Genomic DNA, 27,946 nt, shown 5'->3' with positions numbered 1-27,946 from the left:
ATAATAATAAATCTGTCTCTCCTCTCACACTCAGTTGTAATCTTGACTCTTCACAGCATGAAACATCAGCAGCTGCAGTGTGATCGACTGACATCGCCGCCGTCCAATCAGAGGAGAGTCTGGTCCCGCTGCGGCCAATCGGACGCGAGCGGGGAGGGCGCTGGAGTCGCAACAGCTTGTGTAGCTGCTGCCACTAGCTAGCTCGTTAGCCTAGCTGCGCCGCCGAGCAGTGACATGCTGTGGCACAGAAATGCTATTCCACCGGGGCACAGCGTCGCATCGAGCTAGGCTAGCGTGTCGGGATGGAAAATTAACCGTCTGCTAGACTCAGACTCCAGGAGCCGTTCGTGTGTTTGCGTGACGCCTTTACACGTTGAATATTTCCCACGGGGGGAGAAAGAAGAGGTGGCGGCCACCAGCAGGAGCAGCAGGAGCAGCGGCAGGAGCAGCAGCTAGCAGGTAAGACTGTGTGACTGAATGTGAGCTGCCACCGAAGCTACCCACCGTCCCCCAACCACAGCTACAGGCTAGCTCCTGCTAACCTCCAATTCACCCGTTAACGTTAAAGCTCCAGGGGCTAGCAGCTAACTGTGAACCCAGACAAAACCCGTCTGTGTCCGTGCCAACACCACACTGCTCCCCGGCCGGGTAACGGTTAGTGACCCGACATGTTTGTAACCGTGGAAAGCGTTTTTTTTTTATTATTCAGGTTCACGGTGGCTAAGTTCGGTAGCCTGACACGCTGTCAAGTCAGAAGGTGGGAAAAAAAAGAAAAGAAGCTCAAATTAAAACTGCTGCATAGCTTTAAAATGTGGCTTCGCTTCCCGTCGAGCTGTGCTCCACGTTAACGATTTTCTATCCGAGGTTGAAAATGGAGAGGACGCCTCAGTGGTTTAAAAACGCTGTCTTCTGTTCGACTGCAGCCACAATGTATTTACTGATGCTTTTTAATTTGACCAAAGCCTGGGTTAGTGGTGGGAGCTGTTGCACTGATTGGATCCAGTTTGGTCTCAGTCATGATGTAGTCATCCCCTCACATCAACTTGTGATTTCTTATGGTGTTAAAGAAACGAAAATGGTGATTGTGTTCAGTCCATCACGTCTGGCCTGCACACTAATATCACCTTTAGTTGATGCACTGGCATTAGAGATCATTTTCATCATTGGTTTTTACCAAGTCATTGCATTATACAATTAATTTAGTCTGTAAAATGTCCTATGAAGCTATCCATCCACCTTGAACTCAGGATGATGGATGGACTTTTTTCATTATCCGTAGGGGCAATTTCTAATCAAATCAAATTAAATGTATTGTCCCCATGGGGCAATTTTTCTTGGGCCAAAGTGCTACAGCAGCTGCAGAACAGTACAACTAAAAACAGTACACAAGGACATATCGCGTAAGTGAGTTGAATATTGCACCTGAAAAATCCTAACGCATAACAGATGAAAAACACAATAACAAACATTAAAGCCTGAAAACTAGAGTGTAAAATGAAAGAAAGTGCAAAGGTTATTGAGATACATGGCAATATCAACATGTATAAGCTACGTTACATCAGAAGGTAACCGGTCAAATTCATAGACCAGAATGTGTGACGGGTTTGACCACAGAACCTTCCTAGATAGTCTGATGGGAAGGATGGTCCTTTTTTTGCCTATCACCTTCATAGTCGTTTTTACCATGTTCTTAATTTGCCTTACAGAAGTAGTCGACGTCAATTAACACAGAGAATATATATGTCGTCAGATGTATGGTTTATCCGATGGGGCAAATCAGTAGCCGTCAACATCAGTGTTCACATTACAGAGACTAAATATGTCTGCAGATGTCTTATTTTTCTTTCTAGAGCCAAACATAACTGTAACAGACTATATTCTGTTGTGGTGATATAAAACAAAGGAAAACAAATCTGCTCAGAAGTAGAGAAACCAATATCTATATACTCTCCTCAATCTATAGAAAGCAGTAAGCAGACAAACTTACTGTGCAAGTGACATCATTTCTGTTTTTCTTGGACAGGTTTGTGATATTTTGCACCCTCTGTTTATCTCCTAATATTGTTTCTACCTTACACAACCAAAGCCTGAGTAAATGTCATCCTTCAGCATCACAATGGGTGGGAAATCTGTATACCTGTTTGTCAGCTCTTGTGGCTTATTTTTGTGAAACCTGTTACAAAGCTTGAAAGTTGTTAGATGTCTATGATTTGAGTGTTATATCTCCCAGCTCTTAAATTAAAATGGGTTCTTAGTTAGATCGGAATGATTTTAAGAGGTGTAGCATGTGTGTGTCTTTCCAAAGGGGGGTCTTTTGCAGCTGCTGAATAGTACAGTTTCTGTAATTATTGTCACACTGAAAGACCTCTTCACAGTCTCTCATTAAGGCTTCAGGGAGGTGAGAGGGGGAGAGAGACATTTGGTTCGCTGTAGCTCTCCACTCAGTGGGAGTTGGAGAGAGGGTAGCCACAGTTTGAAGGAAGGGAAATGGTGGAAACCTGCTTTCCTGCATGATTTCCTTGAAGGCTGATGTCATATATCTCTCGAACTCCAAGGCCAAAGAGGTGAACATGTCCATTGGGAGACCTATGGAGGAAAATTGCATAAGTTCACATTCAGGATTCCTAACTCTAGCCCCTGTAGCCCTATTTACTTGTCATCCGTGTTCCATTCCTAGCTCCTGTTGACTTGGATTCACTCTAATAGCAACCCATCTGGATGTTTTGAAAGTGTAATCTCATGAATATATGCAGTGATGAGCTCCTTTTTGTAGAAGACAGTGCCTGGCTAAGGCTACCAGTGGCCTCCAGCAGCCAAATCTGTCCCCACAGCCTAGAGGAAAATACCAACTGTGCATTTTCATGATGGCCAAAAAACTAATATGGCTGAAAATGTTCCTGGTCAAATGACAACCGTGGGAGTCTAATCAGCTTTAGGTTTCTAATGTAGTTGAGAAACAAGGGGAATTTGCTTCTGCAATTTCTCTCTCTTAACCTCTCTTGTTATCTCCCTCATCTCAATTATTGCTTAAGCTCTTTTCCATTTCCTCATTTTCTGTCATGATTTTATTTTTTACTGTTTCTGTCTTACACGTTTGCATTTGACTGCCCAAGCATGTATTCGTATTGGAACAGTCATCGACAAAGGTACTTTTTATATCTTGACTCAGGTCACCTGTTGGAAAAGGAACTTGTTATCAAGGTGCAAATAGCACGAGCAACAAGGGGCAGAAAAAGAATAAGCACTCCTTTTTTTTTTCTTCTTAAATGTTCTGTTATCAGAATCAAGCAGACCTGGTCTATGAAGCCAGGTTAAACTATTAATGCGTGCAAAGGCAAAGTTACTGGTATAAAGTTTGACGAATGTCCTCCCTACGTCTGTGAGGATTCAAATGATAAATATTTCTCATATAGATTGAGAGATACTACTTTCGTAGAAGTGGTGTTCTCCTTTATTAGCTCATTGTGGTTCAGGGGTTTTTTTTGTGTGGGTTTGGCAGAAATAAAAATGAGGATGCATGCACTTGAAATCACAGCGGTCATTGTGATGACAGAAGTTGTTTTGTATCCATTGCCCAAAAGAAGCAATAGTTTCAAAATATGTTCTTAGAAATGTTGATGAAAAGACTTGTGAAGAGGTCTTGCACTGTGATTCACTGAAGCTATATTTAGTCTGCCCACTTCTAGATATCCAGTGTGAATTTGTTAAACCAACAGTAGGTGTAGCCGACGAGTCTACTTCACTTCACCACATTGTTGGCCACAGGCTCACACAGTGAAACTGTACCGTATGAATATTTTTTAGAATCTGAAATGACATGAAATTGGTGGTCTGTAGGTGGTTCTTGGCCCTGAGGCTTCACTCATTCTTCTGATCTGACCACTTTCTCTCGCTGTCTGATCCCTGCCTGTTTTCTCTTGATACTTTTTAATGGAAACTGTATAAAAATCTAAGCTAAGTCTTTGAGTCTGTGGTCCTGTCATCAGTGTCGTTGGTTACATTTGAAGAACATTCAAAAACCTACAAAACCTTTAAATGGGAGCCTCATACAATTAGAGCCTAACCGACTAATCAGTTGGTTGCTATATATGTCATATATAGCATATATGAGCCTTTCACAAACCTATTGATATAGGCGTTTGGGTATTTGCATCCACCCATGGCTGATAGCAGTCATGTTGGTAATTCAACTCTGCAACTGATCAAAGTTTTTGAAATACCTGAATCCATTATGGGAATATGGGAGTCAGGATCAAAAGATTTGGGCTAAAATTTGCCTTTATAATATATTTGTCCACCCAACTGTTCATTTCAAAATCAACGTCAAATAGATTAATAGAAATCTGTATTTTTTTATCTCATTATAGTGCCTTTAAAGTCATTTTGAAAACTGCAACCATCTTCATAAAACTGGTTTCGTGAAAGTGACTGGTTTAGTTAATCCTCTGTCCCATTCACATCGCTGTAACTGGTTTTGTCCTTTGCAGTGGTTAACAACATGCATCTCATCGGCCAATGTCATGTTTGACACTATCACTTGGGGGTGCCAAAGTTGAAATGTTCTCCCGGTGCACTTCAAGGATTTAGGTAAAATTCTACAAGAAAATTTAGAACAGTCCCGTTGCTTAAAATATGTGTATGATGTCTAACTCAGGTCACACAGAGGTGAGAGTTTGTCTTTCTTGTTGCTGATTTGCACTGACCCCAGATTTTTGTGGCATCACCGTGCAATCTGGAATGCCTCCTGCACTCGAAATGCTCATAGACAAGTCCAAACACGTGGTTCTCCCAGACGAATGTCCCAAGTTGCTTGTTTAGTCCTATTGTGACAGCACCCTTGGGCTCATATTTGCCAGGATGTACGGATTCTCAGATGGTGTATCCATTTCATTGCTCTGGCACTGGCTGTCTGGAATTATTATCTTGCGGTTTACAAATGATCTGATATTTTGACTGCAACAGTAACTTGTTCCAGAAGAGTGCAGTTGCCACGGGGAATACAGCTACCAGGGCATTGTGCGCAATCATCTGTTTTACTGACTTCTTAATGCAGCTAATAGATTTTAAGTTGCCTGACAACACACAGGACCAAACCACAACTCTATCATACTGTAGTACTGGATGTTAGGAATGCTTCTGCTCTGTAAACTTGGATTAGTCACTGGGAAAACCCCTGTAGTTCCGAGACTTAGTGAGGTAACATGATGGTTTATTTTGCTGTTGATCCCATATTGCTTGGATGTGGCCATCAGACCTGATAACTGTAAGCAAGCAGGAGATCAAGGACAACAACTGCCAACAGCAGGGTGTGGATGTGTTGGCTCTACTGATGTAGGTGTGGTCTGAGGAAATGGATTCATTTTTGCACAGACGTATTATGTTCGGGTTGGTATCTGTTTACAGAGAAGATGTACAGCCTCATGCAATTCCAAGGTGCTAATTGGTTTATTGTGTTTGGCTTATGCTCAGTTTGTTCTTGAAATTCTTTATGCAGTAATACATCAGAGCGTTGTAGGCTCTTTACATGCAATTTGGTTATGTAATGTTCTGTCATGTATGATTAAGATGTGAGGATCCCTTTCATGTTGAGTTAGTCTCACACTTCCAAATGTTTGCCTCTACACCATTACTTTATATAATATTTAATACTGTACTGTTTATGTACAGTGAATGATGGGCATATGTGTTGTTATTCTGTTTATAATTAATGTATTCTTTATTTGATAGAGACAGTGTGCATCAATCAACAGACAGAATACTGCAAATGAGCCAGTTAGCTGTATAAAAACATCAAAAAGGCAACCTAAAATAAAATGACCTCTTGACCATAGATACGTATTGTATTAATACGTATCTATGAATAGTTAATTTGTATTATACAAAACTTTAACAAACCCATGATTAAAACACTATAGCAGATTTTTTTGTGCAAGTGCATACCCAATGACTAAAACACCACAAACAACTAGATAACCCAAGATTAAAATGTGTCAGAAAAATGACAGATACAAAGCCACAAATGCACAACTTTAGTTTGCTTTTATAAACTAAAAACATAACTTTTTCTACAGAGATACCAATCTTCAGAGGACTAAATAAGACATTTATTAGTCGCATTTTTGCCAAAAAGAGAATATTGTCAGCCACTTCATACTGTTTTGCATCTCTTTCATACAAAAAAACGCACTTGTGTGGCATTTTTGGAACTGAGTTCATCAGTATTATCTCTCTCTGTGGGCCTGACAGTAACATTTAGCTCCAGGCCTGTGAAATGTGAGAATATGCAGCCATAATGTACTAGGGGGTGAAAATGGGGAAGTGAAAACCCATTTCAGTTACGTTTGTTTATTTGCTTTATGTGTAAAGTGAGCAGTTTCATGATTATTTATAGTGAGTCATGAATATCCTCCGATTATGTGTGGGTGCACAACCTTTAAATCCACCCTGCAGATTTGTAAACTGAAGTTAATTGCACTTAGCTCTCAAAGAGGAAAAGAGGTATTAAGTGATGCATATTTTTCTAGATTAGGTCCCACTGAGGTTCATAAATAATACTTTTGTCTTTTTGGAATATGTTATCTGTACTGTGAGTACTTTGCATTTAGTGTCTAAATTGGTCTGCATGTATTTCAAACTGTGACATTTGTGTACACATCTCACAAAAAGGAAACCGTTTGATGTGAAGTTGGCCTAAAAGGAGGCCTGAAACTTTTGGTGTTGGTTGTTGCTATGAGAGAAAATCTCTGGCAATTCTCAAAGGACATGAGCCATGGTCTATTTTAGGCCATTTCCATCTACTGAGGGTGATCCCGAGGGGTGGATAACCAACTGCTTTCACACAGTCATGAGCCTATATGTACAGCCCAAACAGCAGAGGCCCCTCAGTCCTTGATTAAGTTTTAATATGGTTCTAGAAAAAGTCTGTATTCCTCCTGCAATGCCATTGTTTAAGTTAACATTAATCCCAGCCATGATTTCTTGTCTCTTAAATGAGATGCATTACATGCATCAATGCAAAGAAAAGATAAGTTATCTGGACTCATAGGTCGAGCCTGCACTCCGTCAGATTGCATCACTTTCCCATCATCCGGTCACCTTTGTGTCCACATTTCCTGTCTCACAGCTGGCCTGCCAAGTCTCCCATGACCCTTTGCTGCTATGCTGCTGTTTTGTTTTGAGAGAATCTAGGACAGCTGGGGTGAGATGCAGTCTCATGGTTTTTAGTTACCGCAATTCGATGTGGAGAGAAAAAAAAAAGAGCACAAGCGAGTATTCGCCGGTCGCCGTCCGGCACTGTCCGTTTAGCAGAGCAGTCCTGACCCAAGGCTAAAATGTACGTTTTGGTGTAAGCTGGAGGAAGTGCAGCATAGCCAGAGGGGCTGAGCGAGCAGCGAGCATACAGAGCACATTCCAGAAGGCAGCAGAGCCCTGTGATTTTAGCAGGCTGTCACAGGGATTAGGTTACTCTGTCTGCCTCTGTGAGCTCATGCTGTTGCTGTCTCAGTGCCTCAGCAATCCTGCTGAGCAGCGATACATTATTTGCTCTCAATGTGAAGAGACATGTTTGTTTAGGTTATACAGTATCCAGTTGTTGTGATTTAATTGTTAACAACCTCTTATGTCAGTCTGGTGAATAAAATCAGGGCCATTAACAAGCATCTTCGTTAAAAATAATACTAAATTAAAAAAATACTGTTCCACATCCTTCCTTCTCATGCATATCTCTAGTATAGTGTCCCTGTTTCATGTATTACCAGATAGACCACTGGGTGTGCTCTTGGACAAGATCGTACATGTATGTGTTTTCTTTTCCTGCAGATACACAAGGGATTGTGGCAGCAGCTGTACACTGCAGGATGTGGTGAACTCATGTCACTGTTGTTTCATAGTAACAGAACTCGCAAAGTTGCACTCATGCATCTCTGTTAAACCACTGATCCGCAGTTGTTGTGGTTTCGACAGTGTTGCAGAGTTGCTTCTGTGAAATTTATGAACTAGTGGAAGTGTATTAGCTGAAATCTAACTATAAAATCACTAACTAGTTTAGAGAACAGTCGTAGATAAGGATGTGTGGTCATCTGCTGATGGGAAACATTTGTGATCAGTGTTGACACTCTTGAGAACACGAGTGGGTTACTGATTGTTACACTGGTTGACCTATCACTGGGCCACAGCTGCTGCTATGGCAGGAGATAAGACGGACCCACATTATCATTTTGGTACTTAGTAGTTTACAGTTCTATCTATTTATATATAGGACTATTTAGAGACACAAATATGCTCACCACTAATTTGTCTCACAGTATTATTATCAACAAACAAACATGTTTATTTTTACACAAATCACATCCAAAACTATTCATTGTTTTGTTCAGACTTTTAGCAAAATGCCAAATATTTTCCAGTTCCACTTTATCAATTGTAAGGGTTTGTTGCTTTTTCTCTGATTTATATCACTGTTGATTAAAATGTCTTCTGGTTTTGACCTGTTAATCAGACAAATGGCTTATCACATTGATTTAATGCCACTTCAGATCAGTAATGATCTCAGCAAACTTTCTGGAGGTCTTGATAATTGTATGCACGTTTTTCAATGACAATTTAACAAAAAATTTAAAATATGTTTTTTTTGCTAAATAACATTAACTGTTATCACACAATACTGTTATTATTTTGCAGTGTTATGAGAGCTTCAACAAAGTCAGATGCTGTTTAAACAGTATTAACACAAAAGGGACAATTTCTTGCTGGTACACTGATTGTACCTAACTGGAAATCTCTTATTGTGAAGCAACTACAGAATCCACTGCCTTGAATTGCCTTCAGTTTTTGTTCAATTTAATACTTATTTGTAAGAATGGACAGGATGGTCTTTATGTAGCTTTTCTGTCAGTTTTAAATATTGCAAGGGAGAAACAACTCGAGGAGTATCGGCCTCAGTGAGGTGGGAAACACTGTCGTTACCACTGGCCACCAGATTTGACCACCTGTCAACCATTCCCCGCAGGCTGGTTGCTCTTGTGGACAACCACACAGCTCATACATGCAGATCCTGTTTTTGTGTTTTGTGTTTATGTTTGGTAGCTATGTTATTTTCAGAAGTGGAGTAACTTCTTCAAAACATCAATATGAGAAATGATTCATGACATTGTGACATCTGTGACATATGTTACCAAATTGGCATCGGTCTGCAATTCTAATTAAACGTATGTGAATTAAGTTTCATGGGGAAAAAGTGACGACATGGATCACAACAGATATGTTGCGCAGATTTTCTTTACTATTCTATTTTAGACTATTCTTGAACACCATCGTGTGCGGTGGCAGTGCTGATGGATTGGGCTACCTGTTAATTCTGCCAGGCTGCAGGGTAAACGGAGACCCACAGTGGACGTGAATGTGACACCATTTGAGCCGTTTGACCTGTCTGACCTTGCGTTTAGGGCTTTGGAGTGGCGAGCGGCCTTGGCTCAGTCTGCAGCTGCGTGATTAGCTCCGAGCATCTGTCGCCTAACTTTTTGATCCTCCCCTCACATCTGCACTGTCATAAGTCACCGCAGTGTTAATGTGCACTTAGTGGTGAGCCACCCTAGACATGGGGGATGACAGCAATTAAAGGAAGTGAGCCCGAGATGCAATGTGTTCTCTGAAAATGGTAGGTAGCTGGGAAAGTGGGAAAGGGACAGGCCCTTCACTGATGATTCTGTCATGTTGGGTAGAATAGAGAGTTGGGAAAAAAAATAATTATCAGGGAGGGATGTTGTAAATGGAGACCGAGCACATATCCTCACTTCTCAGCCTCTTTGGCAGACAGTTATACAGACCAGCCCAGGGAGTGGAGGGATTGTTGCCTTTGTCTTGGTGGAAGAGGCAGCACTCAAGGAGAGTAAATCAGCTCTTTGTTTTTGTGTGCCGCTCCCTAACATGCCTCCTAGTGTTCATTAATTTAATTAGAGCTGGAAAAGGAGCAGGCAATGACATGCCATGAGATAAAACCACAATTTACACCCTGATGTTTTTTGTGGTAAGTTAAGTCAACAGCACCCCTCGTGGGGAATTACATCTTAGCTTTGGGACCTACACTTTTCATGGTTTCAACTTCCTCCATACAATCCTAGATATGTGCTGGCAACTGCAGAGTCTCTGGAGCCAGAGACTCTGCACTAGCATCAAAGTCCCCCAGATTCACATGCTTGTCCATCTCAGCTTTCAATCATGATGTTTGATCCCATTTTTATACCGTCAAATAGATAATTTAATCTAGATTTATGGGAAAATGATCTGCCTAAAATGACAAGAAACATTTTTGAGAATTTATTTAACGTGTGCTTTGGTTCCACTAACATCGAGGAGGTGAGGTTTATGACTCATACCAGGGCCAGCCATCCGGAGGATATCAAGATTTATTTTCACTTTTGATGAGCTGTCATGTCGTCCATCTTTATATACAATCTTTGCTCTTATCCATAAATGGTGAGATGAGATGTGGCTGTGTCATCCTCTGTATTGATTTGTTTTATGAAGGGAAGAACCACCAGCTCTCAACTTAATACTCATGTATTGTTTATTCCACTGCTCTTGGTGCTGCTGAGACGTTGACCTCCCTATCCTCCCCATGTTTGCCTAAGATCAGGTTGTGGGCCTATCTCAAGGCCAGCTGCAGCTGAAACTTAGACGCTGCTGCTTCAAATAAAAAAAAACCAAGAGGGCTCAATCAATGAGGTCAGTGTCTGGTCCCTAAACTCAGTCAGGGGGGGGGAAAGGTGAAACTCCATCCACTCCCATGACATCAGAGCAGCTCAGCAGCAGCTTCAGTGGAGCCTCACAAACTCCCTCCCTCACTGCGAATCTGCAGTATTAACCCAAGCAAAGCCTGACTGTGCTGATAGCTACATGGGTCATAAGACCAGCTGTAGTGAATGTGCTCATTGTTGAACATGAATAAGTTATGCTTGTGGTTCACAGTACTCCCAAGTCATAATTTTAGCCGAGGGAACTTCGAGAAAATAGCAGCACTGCAGCAGTGGAGTCATTCTTCATGTAATTCACACAATCACAGCATTTGCATATAGACTGCTCACTAAGGATATATTTAAAGGCCATAGCTAAATATAAGATAATATCCTCCATCATTAGTGTTCAGCGAGAGCCTTACTCTGTGACATCCACTCTGTGACGCATTCCACCCTGCTGACGCACAGCGCACATTTTTTTTACTTCCCTTATCAAGTAATCTCTGCCATCTTCCCATCTCCTAGGTTCATGTTTGATGCCTCACACAATTGACAATCGTTGGACTGCTCCTTAGAGGAAATCATCCGTCTGTAAATTCATGAAGAATGTCGATTCTGAGAGATTAGCGCTCTACTCTCTGGCAGCCTTCAGTTTTGAAGACTGAGAAGAATAGTCATTTATATCTGTTATTTCAAGAATACAATTGGTGGTGGAGGGAGATTGTATCTGCAGAGAATAAACTATGGAAGCAGAAGCTGGCATTTCATCAACGTTCTGGCCTAGCTGTATTATATTTGGACAACACTGTCTGTAGCCTACACTTAAGACATTACTACATAGTCAGTGGCCAGGCTGTGTTAACAGTTAAGACAGAAAAACAATACAGACTTCTATGTGTTAAGAAATATTGAGAAAACTTTTGAGCAGAATCAATCTCTAATTCCTCTGCTTTGTTTGTGCTCTGTTTCTAGGTCAGCAGAGACGTATCAGAGCCCTTGGAAGTTCTCAGCTTTGATGCAGTGCAGGTAAAGCTGTCTATTTCCAAACAGTTTCTAAATTTACTTTTTGTGTTTCTTTCCTAATCATTATAGTTGAAACAAACTGCACAGCTAAATAATAAATTGTGTAAGAAGGCTGTGCAGACAGAGAGGATCTGCACAGTAGTAATAATACATAGTTAAGTTAATTTCTTAGTCATGTTAGGGGCCAGAGTCCGCATGTGGTGTACATGATGTGGAGGCATGGTAGCGAGGTCTGCATAAAATAACAGATACCATCTCTGAGAACCTTTTAGTTTGTCCCATTCACTAACATGGAGGATGCAGGGTTTATAATAGAGCAGTACCACGCGTGGCGATTGAGACACTTTGACTTCAGTTTTGGGTCATCATGTCTATCTTTACAGTCTGAAACAATGGCCAGGATTTCACTGTGGAGTAGAAACTTTTACTGATCAATAACTTGAAATTGTCTATCATACAAAATATTAACTTTTCTCATCTTCTCTTTTGCTCTCTATCAGTGAACCTATTGCAAGATGACGGAAGAGGTGATTGTCATCGCCAAGTTTGACTACATGGCCCAGCAGGACCAGGAGTTGGACATCAAGAAAAACGAGCGACTGTGGCTCCTCGATGACTCCAAGTCCTGGTGGAGGGTTCGAAATGCCACCAACAAAACAGGCTTTGTGCCGTCCAACTACGTGGAGAGAAAAAACAGTGCCAGAAAAGCGTCGATTGTCAAGAACCTCAAAGATACACTTGGTAAAAAAAAAAAAAAAATCTGTTCTACTTGTTGATACCCCTCCCAAGACATTTTCATATCCTCTATAATCCAGGCCAACTTTACTTCATAAGAAAAAAAAAATCTTTTTTACCTGCTCTACTTTCGATTGTTGTTGACCACATAGTTGTGGTATTTCAATGCATTGTACAGGAAGATGGTCTCAGGCTGATGACTGATTGGTTGAACACTGTCAGCCACTTTTTTTCCTCACAGTGCACTTGAACATTTAGTGTCTGACAGGAGTGTCTACAGTTTAGTGTTTCATGTCGGCTGGTGTTTTACCACAAAGCATTTTTTCAGGTAAGACAAACACATACTTTCTGGATATGATTTTTTAACACAAATTTTAGTTTGCAACTTGTGGCACTTACGAAAACGAGCTTATCTGTTTTATGTCAGCAAATCTAAATACCTTCACTCTCTGTTTGTGTGTAAGAGGATTTACTCCTGCTCATTATATCATGACTGGAATTGTTGCGGCACAGGTGTTGTCTCCCCTGTCAACACAACAGTAATATTTCTGGGCACTGCCATTTGACGAGGGCTTTGTAACGCCAGAAGCGAGTCACACGTAACTGTGTATGTAAGCCAAGGTTACAATTTGTCTTAGTGCGATTCTTCTTGATGACAGACTCATGATCATTTGGGATACTCTCTCTGACCACTGGCATCCAGCCAGACAGCTTGGTGTTCAATTTGCCTGTTATTTCTTAGTTTGATCATTTCTTTCGTATTTGAATAAAATATAGAGATCCTGCATGATGTAAGTGTCTGAAGCAAGGGCAGGATGGAAAAGCAATGTTTGCTTTTATACTAATGCCATGTTTGTTTGGCTCAGATACTCATTAGATGAGGTTAAAGGTTGCTCAGCATTTGCCACCGTGAAGACTTGAGGCAGACTAAAAATGGCTAGATGATATTGAGAGTCATGATTGTGTTGACCTGTTTCACATACGGTTTGTTCTGGTTGTGATACGAATGTTGTACTTCTAGTTACTGTCGTTTTGTTTTAGTTTGAACTTTTCTGTAAAGCTTGACTATAAAGCCAAAACCAGCATCTGCTGTTTAAGGGCCCATTGAAAACAACATTGCAACATATCAGACCACACTTGTGAGACAGGTTAAAATACTAAAACCGTTATAAAACATGACCTGTGGGTAAAATCCAGAGAATTTGCTATGGAAATTATCCAGAGTTTTCCTTTCACACATTCACAACACAGTGGGAGGTTCTCTGCACAACACGACAACAGCAGGCAGGAAGTGACGTATTAACTCTGCTGCAGAGATCACATGATTGTCTTTACAACACAGACACCGTGTTGACTATTATCATCGCAAACTCTCCTAACATCTTCGTCTGTGTCTTCTACGTGTGTGTCACTGCTTCTTTTTTTTTTGCATCTGTCACATGTTAGAAGCTTCATCATCACCCCCTTCTCGCTCGCAGTGAATCCAGCGGGGGATCCCGTGCTGATTTTAATATTGACTGATTTCACATTGACTTCTCCTGGATTTCCACTGACTTTATACTAGGAGGCCATGCGGAGAAAGACTGCAGAGCCTCTCACTCTGACACTTGTGTTCACACATGCGCCTCCTTTAGGGAAAATATGGAGGATCTGCAGAGTTCAGTGCTTGTCCTAATGCAGCCTAAGTCTCCTCTCCTTCACGCATCTTTAATGTGGAGATAGTGACACACAAAGAATGACCTCTGCCAGAAAGTCTTGGACCCCATGGTGGCTTTCCCCCCTCAGAGTATTGCTTACCAGAAGTGTTTCATGAATTTATAACTGTATCACATAGACGCAGTGTTTACGAAACACTTATCTGTTGGCCACGGGTTATGAGTCTTCCTGTAAGCTGCAGTGTTTTTTGTAAGTGTTTGTGTTAATGTTGTGGTGACATACAGGCTGTACTGTGTGTAGAAACACCCTGACGAAAAACCGGAAGAGGTCTCTTGATGGTTTTTATAGACAGCACTTTGTGTCTCTGAGAAAAAAGACTTTGATTAACAAAACTTTTGATATTTATCTTGACTCAAGCACATAAATAGTTTACCTGCTCCACGTCAAGTTTTTTTTTGCTCATTTACACTGGTTGTTCAAAGGAAAGAGATGCGTCCTTTTAAAACGAAGTAACCGTCAAGCCCACAAACTACCATGCGTCCATTACATTGGCATGGGTGTTAAACAATATATCCACTATTGAGAAGCGCAGAGTCGACAGTTTCTGACAACTACAAACATTGAGATGGTGGAGGGGGTTGTGACAATGTATTTGTTAATAGGTCAAAGCGACTGTTTGTCCATGTTCTTTCTTACCAACTCGCAAAGTCTTTTCTCAAAAGTTCTGCCATTGTCGATAATTTTTCCTCATGTCCTATGAGCGTCTTGCTTAAACAATTGGCTACACTGGACTCTCAGTGGTACTGCTTTGTTTTGTCTCTTTTGTCTGTCTTCACATACACTGAGTATAGACAGAAGGCTCCGTCTGTTTCCGTGTCTGTGTGAGCATATATGAGCGTGTGTGTCCACCCGTTAGGTGTGTGTGTGTGTGTGTGGGTTTGCGTTACGAGCATGTGTGGTCATGCACCACTGCCATGAGCCGCCCACTACCATCCCACCTGTCACTCTATCCATTGGCCAAATAACCTCAGGTGAACAGCTGCATGAATGACACACATAAAAACACACTGGCTCAGGTCTCACTCACTAACACATATCCAATAAAACGCACACTAATGTAAAACATTAGTTACCTGAACCTTGTTAAACACTAATGAAATCATAGAGCGCTTGTAAATACTTCACCTTCATGTCTTGGTGTTTATGATTGATAAGTAGATTTAGGAGATTTTTAACAGGGAGATTGTGGGTGGTTGTGTTTTTCTTGAACATATATGTAGGAGAGGAGTCGGAGCAGCGGCCTGATGACCACACTGACATATGCTTTATGTGGGAGGAAAAAAATGTATCCCTCTTCCCCTTTCTTTTTTTTTTTTTTAAACAAGGCTGTTACTGGGTGTGGAATGGTGTCATCGTTAGAAAGAATGTGTGAGGGTATGATCTGTCTGCAGATGGTTGCTGTGCGTGTGATGGTGCGTTTCTGTGTTTGACGACTCATGTTCCCCGGGTTTGTTGTAAAGTTATGAGTGTGTCTCTACAAACAACTGCAGTCATGTGACGCCGAGCACTCACTGACTCACTCAGCCTTTGCAACAGATCCTTTTTTTTCTGTTCTTTTTTTTCTCAAAAAAAACCAGCACCCTTTCCAACTATCAGCTTGACACTTAATTCTTTTAAAATACCTCTTTTCCCCTTTCTATCTTTTTTCACCTCTTTTCTTTCTCTCTTTTCTCTCAAGTCTAAGCTTCAACTCCCCCCTCCTCCTCCCTTCTTCTTTCCCTCTCCATGAGGCCTCTGTACTCTGCCTTCTAGAGCTGGACTGGAGGCCTCTCTATCTCGCTCTCTCATTGGCTAAGCGTGACCACATGGTCAAGGGAGTGGGTTGCCCCGCTCTGTTGTCCGCCCAGCTCTCTGGGTGTTCCAGTGGAATAACTCTACAGCTGCAGTGGGAAGAGAGCAGGGGCCGGGAAAGACACAGAGAGAGGGAGAGAGCAGCGAAGCCCAAAATGGACATGGCTAACCTATTCAAACATTTCTTTCGTGAGTTTTTCATCTTTCCTCGTCTTCTGTAGTGACTTGACAGATTTGTGTGTTGTTTTTGAAATGGTGAAAAGAGCTTTTGTGTGAAGTTTGAGCGGTTCTTGTCTCTGTGTGCTGTGCTGGAGCAGTTCTTGGAGTGTGGGGTGTTTTTTAGCTTCCTTTTCTGATTCTCTTTTCGCTTTGGTCGTTGGTCGGTTTCAGTTTAAAGTTAGCTAAATGATGTGTCATATACAGAGCAGGCGGAAACTTAAGTTTTGTACTAACATGTTGTGCTGGCAGAGACAGGGAGAGGGTGTCTTAACAGCTTTTGGGGCTGTGTCTGTGTGAGCGGCTGCAAAGACTGGGTGGATATGCTTTTGAAAAGCCTTCTGCTGAGCAGAAGCCTGTAATTGACTCAGCAAACCTCCTCTGTCTCTTTCTTTTAGACACACACACTCATACACATAGTAATCCCACTTCATTTTTTTCTAGCATTTTGTCCCAGCTAGAGGGCTGCAACTCAGTGGATTACTTTATCATACTTGAAGACCCTGTCTCCACCCTGTTTAGGAATATATCAAGTCGTAGCCAAAGTCTGTTTTCCTTTATTCTACCCTCAGGGCGATCTCGCTCACTCTGGGAGGGTCGCCACCCCCCCAACACCACCACCTCCAGTCATGAGCTACAGTTGAAGGGACACGGGGTGCTCATGTAGAACACTGTAGTCATTGTGCTGTGAGGAGGAAGGGGTCTCTGCTGATTGATGGGACCTGGGCTCCCATCTCCTGCACCTCGCTCGGTTATCAGAGGAATGTCATTACCCAGGCAGCTCTGTGGGCTGCAGATACTTTACAGTCACGCCGCCACACTTTTTCAAAATGCCCTGGCGCACACCCATGCTGTAATCTCACCTTGTAACTGTTGAGTGTTATGTCCTGCCTCTGTCTGTCTTCCCTGCTTGTGTATGTGTGTGTGTGTGTGTGTGTGTGTGTGTGTGTGTGTGTGTGTGTGTGTGTGTGTGTGTGTGTGTGGATCCACCGACTGGCCTGTTTGCAGTCAAGAGGATCCAGAGAGTGACAAGAACACAGAGATGAGTTTACAAACTTTTCACTTGTGTAAACTGAGCGCCACTAGTCTCCTCTATCTCTCGCTCTCCCTTTTCCCCTCCCTCTGTTATCCTGTTTCTCAGCATCCCCAGTGAGCGGAAACTCTAATTTGAGCCACATTTCTCCCCGAGCTGTGGAGGAGTGCAGGCCAGAGAGGAAGTGAGAAGTCGGGAGGAGAAGTCGGGAGGAAGTTGAATCATTGTGTGGGGGTCCGTCAGTTGGACCTTCTGGCAGTCTCTGTCCCTCGCTCCCTCTTTTCCAACTCCCACTTCTTTTCTCCAAACCAATGCCTAATGTTCCCTGACCAGAGAAGCAAAAAGACATAATCATAATGAGGACAGTTGTCAACATTATTTAGGCCTAAGATGTTGTTTTTCTAAATCTCTTTTCTGCTGTTACAAAGTGCTCAAGAGGAAGAGAACAGTGGTCTGGGCTTGTTAAAGTTTAGCCAGCCATAGAAACATTCACACTACTGCTCTACTTGTCTTGTCTTAATGTCGAGATTAACTTCTCTATGAATAGATACAACAGTCAGCAAAATGACGGCAAATATCACTAAGATCGCAGAGTTCTCTGGTCACATCTTAAAATCTTGTTTGTTTGAGGAAAAATCTAAGAATATTCAGTATATGGTCATAAAAAACTGAAAATATTCCCATTTATTTACATGATTATTGCATCATCAACAATAGGTAATAATTGATTATTGGACTCATTGCCAGATTTTAATATCTTTAGTAGCCATCTTAAAGTAGTATCCTTCTGTTACAACAGCTTGTGTTTGGTCTAATAACACCTGGGTATTTTTTTAAATTATTTTTTATGTTCTTAATAACTGCAGAATGAAAAATATCAGCAACATGACACACATTGCTTCACTGCTTGATTACATTAGTAAAGTTATAAAAACAAGGCTCTTTAAAGGTACAAAACCGAGGTATTAACTTAAAGACTCACAACCATTTTCAGGTTTGCTTGAAATTTGGGTCACCAGATTAGAGGTTAAGGAAAAGTGGGTCAAAAGGGAAATTCATTTACCGTCATTACAAAGACACTTGTATTTCTTTGAAATAGTGAAGCTGGACTTTGGCAGTGAGCTAATCATTCCACTGTTGCTACAGTGATGCACAGGTACACATGCATCAATACCATGATAAACCTGTTTGTTTTACTACCAGGATAGTTTCTACTGACTCCATCACAGAGACTGATTACTGATGACTCAGATAATTGAAGTTAGGTTCAAGTCTGTTTCCTGTGCAGCGGCATAAGTCAGCCCTGTTAGCAGCTTGATTAAAGCTTTAGTACCATCCTACCATCACCTACTTCACTGGTGTGTATGTTCGCTTTAGTGTGCTTGAATCACTCTGACAGGATATGGTATCATTATGTTTAATGTGCAAGTCTCATTCAAGACCATTTGAGGTTACACAAGTGACAGCGTGACGTAATATGCTCATAATTTAGATGACTTGTTTATGATAGTGACGTGTTGTTTGGTGGTGAAATGTTGAGGTTTTTCTTTGTTAGCTGGCAACTGCTGCTGAACATGTTCCAGTGATGTGTTCAAGTAGGGGGATGTTCAGGCACTGTCAGACAGCCTGACGCGGGGTGTTGTCGTCCACAAAGGAAGGGCCCTGGAATGGAGGGAAGCCGAGGGGTCGAGAGGGCCCTAGCAGACAATGGACAGCCAGCCAGCATGAGGAGGCCAGAGTAAAAGGAAAAAAACAGTTCCTGTCTGTCACTGGTAGCTGAACAAACTCCCCAGCACTTTCCTCTTCTTCTCCTCCTGTGCCTCATCTATAATCAAAGTTGTTTTTTCTGGAAGGGGTTAAATGTGTACATCTTAAGGTCTTCAGCATTGTTCGCTGTGATTAACTAACATCTGAAGTGACACGATTTCCTTCTCAGGAAATACACAGGAAAAAGCATGTGACGTAGAAAGAGAGAAATTTCCAGTGCACGGTACATTTCAATGTCTCTTCCTGTCTTGTAGCTCTTACAGCTGAGTAGCGACGTGCTTCGTGTTTTTCAGAGGAAGCAGTAAGCTGCCACATCTGCATATACTCACGTAAACCTCATGCAGTTGGTTGTATTTAGGCCGAACTTCAGGTGGATGGAGCCCATATGGTGGAGACTGTGCTTCCCTCAGCCAGGGAGGAGATGAGGGAGCTTTTGAGGGTGGGGTCTAAATGGCGTGTATTTTTAGGTCCTCTATCCTTTACGTTTACTTCCCTTTTCCTGACACTGTATTTGGGCACAGAAGTAGCTCAATCTACGGTCATGTTGTGGTAAAGGTGGCTTGTCTGGACAGTACCGTAAGATGGAGACTGCCTCAGCCCTCATAACAATCAGCGATGTCTTAGTCACAACAGCTTTGTCCTGTCTGAGGTGCTTGACCTCAGACTGCTCAGTCATTGTCAGAGTGCTTTTAAATCAGAAGCAGTCTTTTTTCATGCTTTTGTCAAGACAAAGATCAATACAACATGTATCTCTCCATTCATTTCTCTAAATGATGTGGTATTTCTTAAGGTTTAAAAAATACTTGTATGGTCTTCAGCTGTGTTGAGTAGCTCAAGTTACATTACATCTATACTACAGTGATGTCTGTCCACAAGCTTTTCGGCTCCATTTCAGTTTTAATCCCCATCTATACTAACCCTCATAAAAATGCTTATCATGTGACCACTCACACACACCCGGCATGCGCGTGCCAGTGTAAACGGGAATTGGTCAAATGATAGCTTGTCGACTGCACATGTAAGCAGTTGCTTATTGTAAAGCTGCACAACAGCTGGTAAATAAAACGGGGTCAGCAATTTATGGTCCGTGTCGCATTCTACAACACTGGTAGCTGAGGCTAATGCTGGTTCTTTTCTCCTGGAAGGGGGTCATGTGATAAAAGTCTGACAAATCAGCAAAGGCTACGTCATGACTGCAAAGACCTAATCAGCAAGGGTTAGGATGTCTCCACAGTTTTCAAACTAAAATAGGTCCAGCTACATTTAGAAATGCTGACCCCAAGCGCATCTATAGCAGAGGATTTTCTACAAACTTCATTTTTTCTTCACCAAGGAGATGATGTTTACATTGCCATTGTTTGCCTTGGTGGATGTGTGTGACCTTCAAGTTTAATATTGGTTTTGCCATTGTACACACATCACAGGTGCACTGCTCCTCTTATGCCAGAAGTCTAGTCAAACACACAGCTTCCTGTCAATACCTAAAGGCTACTGGACATGTCATATAGAGGTCAGCATGTTTAAAGATCCAAAGGTTGCTCCCTAAGTTCAGCGTCACTGAACTCACAAACCTGGCACAATATCAAGGAATCCCTTTACCGTCGGTTGAACAGCTGTGTCCAGCTACAAACAGTGGCCCCACTCCAAGCTTGTGTCTTTGGTGTGATGGCCCGGTGAGATAAGAGCCACTGCTGAATCGTAAAACGAAGCTCTAACTCACCGTTCTTCTACTCTGCCACACAAGTGAATTCTCAGCAATTAACCCACAACAGCTGGAGTGATGGGCCCTCAGAGAAGCTGATGCCCTCAAAAACAAGCCGTTATCTTCTCTTGCTGTCATCTACCTAAAGCTGCACAGGCAAATCCCAACTTTATTACCGTTGGTTTAGATTGAGCATCTAGTCAAATGCAGTGGTTACAGTCTCTGTGCTGGTTTAATCTAAGCTTTCGTGTGACTGGAGCAGGAAGCAGCAAATAAAATGTGAACAGTGGATGCTGATAAGATCAGAGTTACATGATAAAACACAACCTGTTGTCTCCATTTTCAGTTGGAGCTGGAATAAACTGCAGGGTTGACCTCTAACCTTCAGCTATCTAGGTCATTTTCTACTGTACACGAGTCACATCCTGGGGGCTTGCACCTGCACATGCAGTTTCTCTCCGCCAACATGCACATGTGATGTTTTATCTTTTGTGGATCTAAAGACAGTTTGAGTCATTTTTGTATCATCTATAGCCAAAAGAAACTTCACAGCCAGGTTTTGTTGGTTTCTGAATTTGTATTTGTAATTGTTAATGCTAAAGATTTATATTTATATGTAAATTTACAGATGTTTTTCTCATATCGTTCTCCCTTTAAGGAGGTATTAAGGTTGCACAGAGGCATAACTAGACCCACAGACATCAGCTCTTAACACCCTGTCTGCACTCTGTAGTTATGTACAGTGCTGTGACTAATAACAGGGTCTACCTGGAAGCAATTTGACGTTAGACACAAGCACTACCATGAAATTTGTCTGCACTCCCTGAGTCAAGGACACTTTTCAGTAACAATTTATCTGTGGTGAAACAGATCCAGTGTGGCGTTGTGACACATTAGTCATATTTCACGACAGAAAACAAACACACACACACACACTCATCATCCTCCCTGCACTGTCCTGAGGACTACACCCTGCCTCTGTGTATAATTTCACCCTGCTGACTTTTTGATTATTCGACTTAAAAGCCTTGCTAACGTAATCATAAATAGAACCACTGCTTTGCCCTGCTCGCTGTCTGGTATCAGTGTCTGACTTGTACCAGCTTCAGTCTGGTTTGCTTGCATCATCAGTGAGACCAGAGGCTTGTGGTGATAACAGTAATGTCATAATAGTTTTGCAAGATCTAGCAAAATGGTTGACTGTTGCTTGCAGTCACTACAGGCCTTACAAAACCTAATGTAAAAATAATAAATAAATATGTTTAGGTCGTAATCATGCTTTAATTTAAAGCCACATCCGTTGTGCAGGAGAAATGTTTTGGCGGGATGCAAATTTGTAATACATCTTTTGTGCTTGACATACATGTAGGTCTTTAATTTTATTATCATCTTAAGAAGTCTTAAATTGAACTTGTTTAAACCTGCAGAAACCTTTGTTGCTTGTTTCCACAGGAGAAAGTAATGTGTAGATATTTCAGGCTGAGAGTATTAGAGCTGTTCTCAAGCCGTGATCTCACCACTGCGTCCTCTCCTCTGGTAGCCTCACATTTGTTTCACACAACTGTTTGCATGCCAGGCTGCCAAGTTGAAATTCTTGACCAGTTAAGACGATGACCACAGGCCTGCCAGAGCTCGGGCTCCAGGCTCCGTAATGCAGGGAAAAGGCCAGAAGGCCTGGTAATACCCCTTCAGCTTAGAGATGGTGCCATGGAGTGTCAACCTACCATCCACATAGAAGCTGACTTGCCTGTCAGTAGTACCTGTGTGAGTGGCTCACATGTAGCTACAGCTGATAAACTCTTGATAAATATGCTCCTGCTCAGTGAGGCGATGGAGGAGGAATGAGGGCTAGAATGAGCGTTGGTAGAAACCAGATGGAGGCCGGTGTCCAGCTGCAGATTCAGGGCAGCCGTGGTGATTAGTGCAATGTGATTAGCTGCAATCAAATGTGACTGCAGCTTCTTGCCCGCAGAGTTCAAGGCAAGTGTAGCTGGTAATTAATTTCAATAGTGAATCAAATTTCTTATTTTCCACAGGATTTGTTGTAGCCTCGTGCCAAAACAAGTTTTCATCCCACTCAAATATTTTTTTTCAACCATTACTTTTGTTTCCTCCACAGCCAGGCCTAATCCCCAAGAATGTATTTGGATGTGGAATGTGGGGGGTTAGGGCACTGTAATGTGGAAAGGGAAGGATATTTAGCCCTGCTTACCAACCCTGCCGCCCTCTACAAACCCTAATGCTTATTATCGCTGCTTGGTATTTGTCTGGGTTTTTTTCCCCTCCTCCCTTAAATTTTCAGTGTGTTTTTTGTTTTTCTGTTGAGACTTGTTCCACATCAATGAGAGGAGATGAAAACTGGAATTCTGAGGGCTTGTTTCGTATTAAAAATACGACTTTTAAATTTTAATTTACAAAATTACCCAGAGGCCCATCTGTATGCCAATTCAATATGTGAGGTGCTTTGTAGTTAGGTTTCTGACCTAATTCACCGGACGCTATTTCAGTGAAGATTCTCACACGTTGCTTGATTATTTTTTTTGTGTAGGAATTGGGAAGGTGAAGAGCAGAAAAGGAGGGATGAGAGACACAGCGTCCAACGCTGACACAGACATGTATGCAGATAATGGCGAGCGGCTCTACGACCTCAACCTGCCTGCCCTGGTCAAGTTCAGCTACACAGCTGAGCGTGAGGACGAGCTGACTCTTGTGAAAGGCACACGGGTGATAGTGATGGAGAAGTGCAGCGACGGGTGGTGGCGCGGCAGCTACAATGGACGTTCGGGTTGGTTTCCGTCCAACTACGTGACGGAGGACATGGATGGGACAGCTGGGGGAGGTGGAATGGGTGGACCTGGTGACCCGGTGGGATCGCTAACGGAGAAGCTGGCAGCCGTGGTGAACAGCACCACAAACGGGAACAGGGTGCTGCACACAGTCCAGGCGCTCTACCCCTTCAGCTCAGACAACGACGAGGAGCTGAACTTTGAGAAGGGCGAGGTGATGGAGGTCGTGGAGAAGCCGGAGAACGACCCGGAGTGGTGGAAGTGCCGCAAAGCAGACGGACAGCTTGGCTTGGTGCCTAAGAACTACGTCACTGTGCTGGACTCCACCGCCAATAAACCTACAGCGGGGCTCGCCGGGCCGCCCACACCTGACTGTGACTACATCTCGCCTTCAGGCAGCGGGCGCTTCGCAGGGAAGGAGTGGTACTACGGAAAGGTGACGCGACATCAGGCGGAGGTGGCGCTCAACCAGAGGGGAACGGAGGGAGACTTCCTCATCCGAGACAGCGAGTCATCGGTCAGTAGCAACTGATTTCTTCTGCCGCTTGCAGCGGCTTTGAAAGTGTCTGAACACAGATAATAATCGTGTTCTTCTTTTTCTTTTCACAGCCAAATGACTTCTCCATCTCCCTGAAGGCTCAGAGCAAGAACAAGCATTTCAAAGTGCAGCTGAAGGAAAACCTTTACTGCATCGGACAGCGCAAGTTCAACTCTATGGAGGAGCTTGTTGAACACTACAAAAAAGCCCCCATCTTCACCAGTGAGCAGGGAGACAAACTGTACCTGGTCAAGGCCTTGGCAGCCTCCTGATCCCTCTGTGCTACACACACACTCACACAGACACACACCTCCACACATTAACTGCATCCATACAGTATATATACATACCGATACTCACAGCAGAACACACACTAACATTTAAACTCCAAGCCTGAGGACTTAACACATCGTCAGGACTTCAATGCCCGATTTGTGAGCATTCCAAGAGAAGGCATGGAAGTTAAAAGCATGGGAGAGACTCTGAGAACTGGAGGAGTGGAGACAAGAGAGAAAAGACTATGGACTCCTGGGAGTTGACTACAGACCTCTTGGTCACCTATTTTAAATTATCCAGATGTGTTAGGTCATAGGCAATGCCATGTATTTCCACCTTGGTATCTATTAGTTGCATTTAGTTTCCTTTTTTTGTTTTTGTCGATAATATATAATCTTTTAACAGTTTCTTTTTTTAAATGTGATGATTTTTTAAAAAACTATATCCAACACAAAACAACAACGGACCGTATGAGGCTTTTTTCTTTCTTTTTTTGTTTGTTTCAGCAGATTCAGAATCGATCCCACAGAGGTTCTACATCTCCACTCGTCTTTGTGTTGGCTGTCTTAACGGTTGTGGACGCACCGATCCTCAACTTCTGCTAAATGCAAATTATGAATAAAAATTAAGTGACCAAAATATATTTATTGACACAATTCTATGGTTGCAGCGATTGGAACATCACACTCTGCATCTGCAAAGTCAAACTATATTGTCGACTGTCCCTCTACAGAACTGCTTGTCTCACATATTGCTGTATCCGTATCATGTGAATGTTACCAGAGGCGGCCACGACGTTGCATGCAGACAGAATCACGTCCTCACACCTTCACTGGGAGATATTGACTGAGTTCATCCATGTGTGTGAAGGGTTGTAAAGTATTCCCCCTCATAGTCGCCTCGTGCCGACCCCTCCCCCCCCTTCCCCCTGTACGCTGACCACTTCTGTGGAGCCGGGAGGGGAAACGGAGCACAAGTCCAGAGGATGATGTCACTGATCTGGAATTGGTGATCACTGGAGGGAGTGAGAAAGGTCACCCATGGGTCGTGTTTGTGCGGCTGCAGACTATATACATGAAGCTAAGAGACGCCCTCTTCCCTCAGCAGCCACAAAGGATTTCAGAAAACAACTCCTCACGACAAAGTGCTGCCAGAAGTGAACTGGTTTAAATGCGTTTATCTGGGCTCTGTAAAGTTGGAGTCTGGGTACGCAGTTTGTTTTTAACCAGTAAAAAGTCTGTCTACACAACACATGACTTGTATTTACAGTACAGTCTTCAGTGAGCGGGAGTGTGTCGAGTGAAAAATGGACCAAGAAGTGTTTGAATGTTGAAGGAGCATCTCGTACCAGTGCCTGCAATCAAAGCTGAGTGGCTCTTCACGGACGCAGCTCTAGCAGTGGGCTCAGGGAGACTATGGCGACGAAGAGGACGACGAATATGATGATGATGATCATGGTGCCTGCGATGATGAGCTCTCCAGCTGTGGCCTGTTGGACTCGAGCACAGAAAGTAGGGAACGAGAGGGATTTCACAGAGGACGAATGGAAAAATGAACCCAAAAAGGAAAAGGAAAAAACTGAATTAGGATCCAGGGAGGAGACTTCGGAGAATCCGTTCCACTGGAGATGAGTATCTGGAATACTGCTCCCAGTCGTACTCGGGTGGGGGAAATGGACGGAGCCCAACGCTGATGTATCTGAAGAGAATAAAAGATTTAGAAGTTTTAAGGTCGACTCAATCCAGCGATGCCACGCGGGACAGAAGAAGACATGGGTGTAAACCTTATTTTCCTCTCTCTCCATCCTCCAGGTGATTGACGGAGCTTTTCATACAAGAGCTGTAGGATGACACTTTTTTTTTAAAGCTGTAAAAGATGAGTTATAAAAAGAAACAATAACCTGTCAGTTTGATTCACGATGGCTTGAAATGACAACGTCTAATTTTACACCTCCAGCGCTCGACAAACCCTTAATACAACTGCAACAGTTTTATACATGAAGAAAAGCAACATTCCAACATGAACACAGCAGATTTCTAACGTCATGCCTCTTTACGTGTAAATCACAGGATTGTTTATCACACGACTTGACTGATTTTTTTTTTTTTTGTTGTTAATTTAAGGTCATTTATCTCTAAAGACCTATTCCACTTTCACATACGACCATGATTTCAACATATGTAGGATATTTGTGCCTGTTCCCCTCGTTTCGTTTCCAGTCGCCAGATAAAGTATTTGGGTTACAAGAATCCTATTACATGTCATTTACTACACCCAATCCCTGGCTGCTGCTGCTGCTGCTGTATCGGTGCCATGTTGCTGACACTTCCTGAGAGACGGTGTTTGCCTGCAGTAGTTGGAGTGATCCACTGCCGTCAGCAACCTCATTTTAATTTTATTTATTTGATTTTTGGGGGGAGGGGGGTGAAATTCCCTCCCTGACTCTGATCTCTGCAGAATCTGCGACGTCACGCAGCATTAAAGTGACAAACGCCAACGCAACGTGCCCCAATTTGAAGGATTAAGGACGGAATTTTTTAATGTGCCTTCACAGCTTTCTGTCAACCAAAGGTTTAGTGCCCTTTTTCTTTTTTTCTCCTTCATCCAGTTCTTCCCCCTTGTCACCGCTGCGTGCTATTTGGTTCAAGCTTTGCATGTGCATCAGTCGAGTCTGATCATCCTGACCGAAAAGGTTATTTCCTTATTTAGCGCTCGCTGATAATGTCATTGTCTAACTTTTTATTTAAGTCTTTTTTTTTGTCATGCGTCAAAAAGCCCATTAGTTGATCCTGTGTGTAGTTTCAAGTGACCTTAACGTAGCTGATCTCATCCAGTAAAAACTTCATGTACAGTTTGGAAACATGCTGACGTTCACTCAGAAACAATAACCCCAGGTGTGATGTAACCATGACCCGGATCTCATGTGCGAGCACCTCATCGTAACGGTGTCACATACAGTATGTCAGGGTTTCCAAGGAAACGGTTTTTAATGTCTGTAAGTGTAAGACATTCACTTTTGCAGTTAAGCCACTTAAATATGTAAAAAGACAGATCATTGATCCTTAAATGTGTTACTTGATATACAAATACAAATCCACAGTATCTCCCTGCATAGATAATGTTATGATAAACTGGGATCTTTTTTCATTTTACAAAGAAGGCCGCATGAGCAGAGCCTCGTAGCTGTACAGACATGGTTTTAAATCTGCTTCAAAAACACATGGGCGTCAGTTGTGATGGATATTATCAAGAGATCTCTTCTCTCAACTCATTTTTCACCAGAGTTGCAGCAGGAACTTGTGACAAAACAAAGCCTGACGTGTTGTCGTATCGATTTCTTGATAATGTTGACGACAAACGGCCCGTGTTTTAACTTTGGTGCTTTTGTGCTGCTTCCATTTCTATGGTGTTCTTTGTCTCACAAAGCTTTGATCGTTGTTTATGAGCAAGAGAGAGAGTGATGGAAAAACAGATCCATGCTGTGGAATGATCAAGGCAGTGCTGTGAAAAATTAAAAAATGTCATGCTCTTAAATACTGTTCTTATGAAAAGGGGAGATGTGTTCAGGTGTAATGATTTAGAAGAGTTTATTAGAGTGTTCAAAAGACATAATAAACCACATGAAAATCA

The 27,946-nt window shown here is 42.5% G+C and overlaps 1 protein-coding gene across 3 annotated transcripts; it reads left to right on the top strand.

The window, feature by feature from the left end:
- Positions 1–154: 154 nt before the first annotated feature.
- On the top strand, positions 155–27,946 carry nck1b (NCK adaptor protein 1b). Of its 3 annotated transcripts, XM_020087444.2 has the most exons (5): positions 155–459; positions 11,706–11,759; positions 12,257–12,497; positions 23,265–24,019; positions 24,112–27,946. In XM_020087444.2, the coding sequence occupies exons 3-5, from the start codon at positions 12,272–12,274 to the stop codon at positions 24,310–24,312; spliced, it is 1,182 nt and encodes a 393-aa protein (XP_019943003.1). In that variant the 5' UTR covers positions 155–459; positions 11,706–11,759; positions 12,257–12,271; the 3' UTR covers positions 24,313–27,946. The 3 variants fall into 3 exon arrangements, with proteins under 3 accessions (XP_019943003.1, XP_069369163.1, XP_019943004.2); XM_069513062.1 differs by lacking the exon at positions 11,706–11,759; XM_020087445.2 differs by lacking the exons at positions 155–459; positions 11,706–11,759; positions 12,257–12,497 and adding an exon at positions 15,513–16,187.

Source organism: Paralichthys olivaceus, chromosome 17, assembly GCF_024713975.1.
Source record: "Paralichthys olivaceus isolate ysfri-2021 chromosome 17, ASM2471397v2, whole genome shotgun sequence".
Taxonomy (NCBI): Eukaryota; Metazoa; Chordata; class Actinopteri; order Pleuronectiformes; family Paralichthyidae; genus Paralichthys; species Paralichthys olivaceus.
The sequence above is the reverse complement of the archived record's forward strand: the minus strand, read 5'-3'. Positions and strand labels throughout refer to the sequence as shown.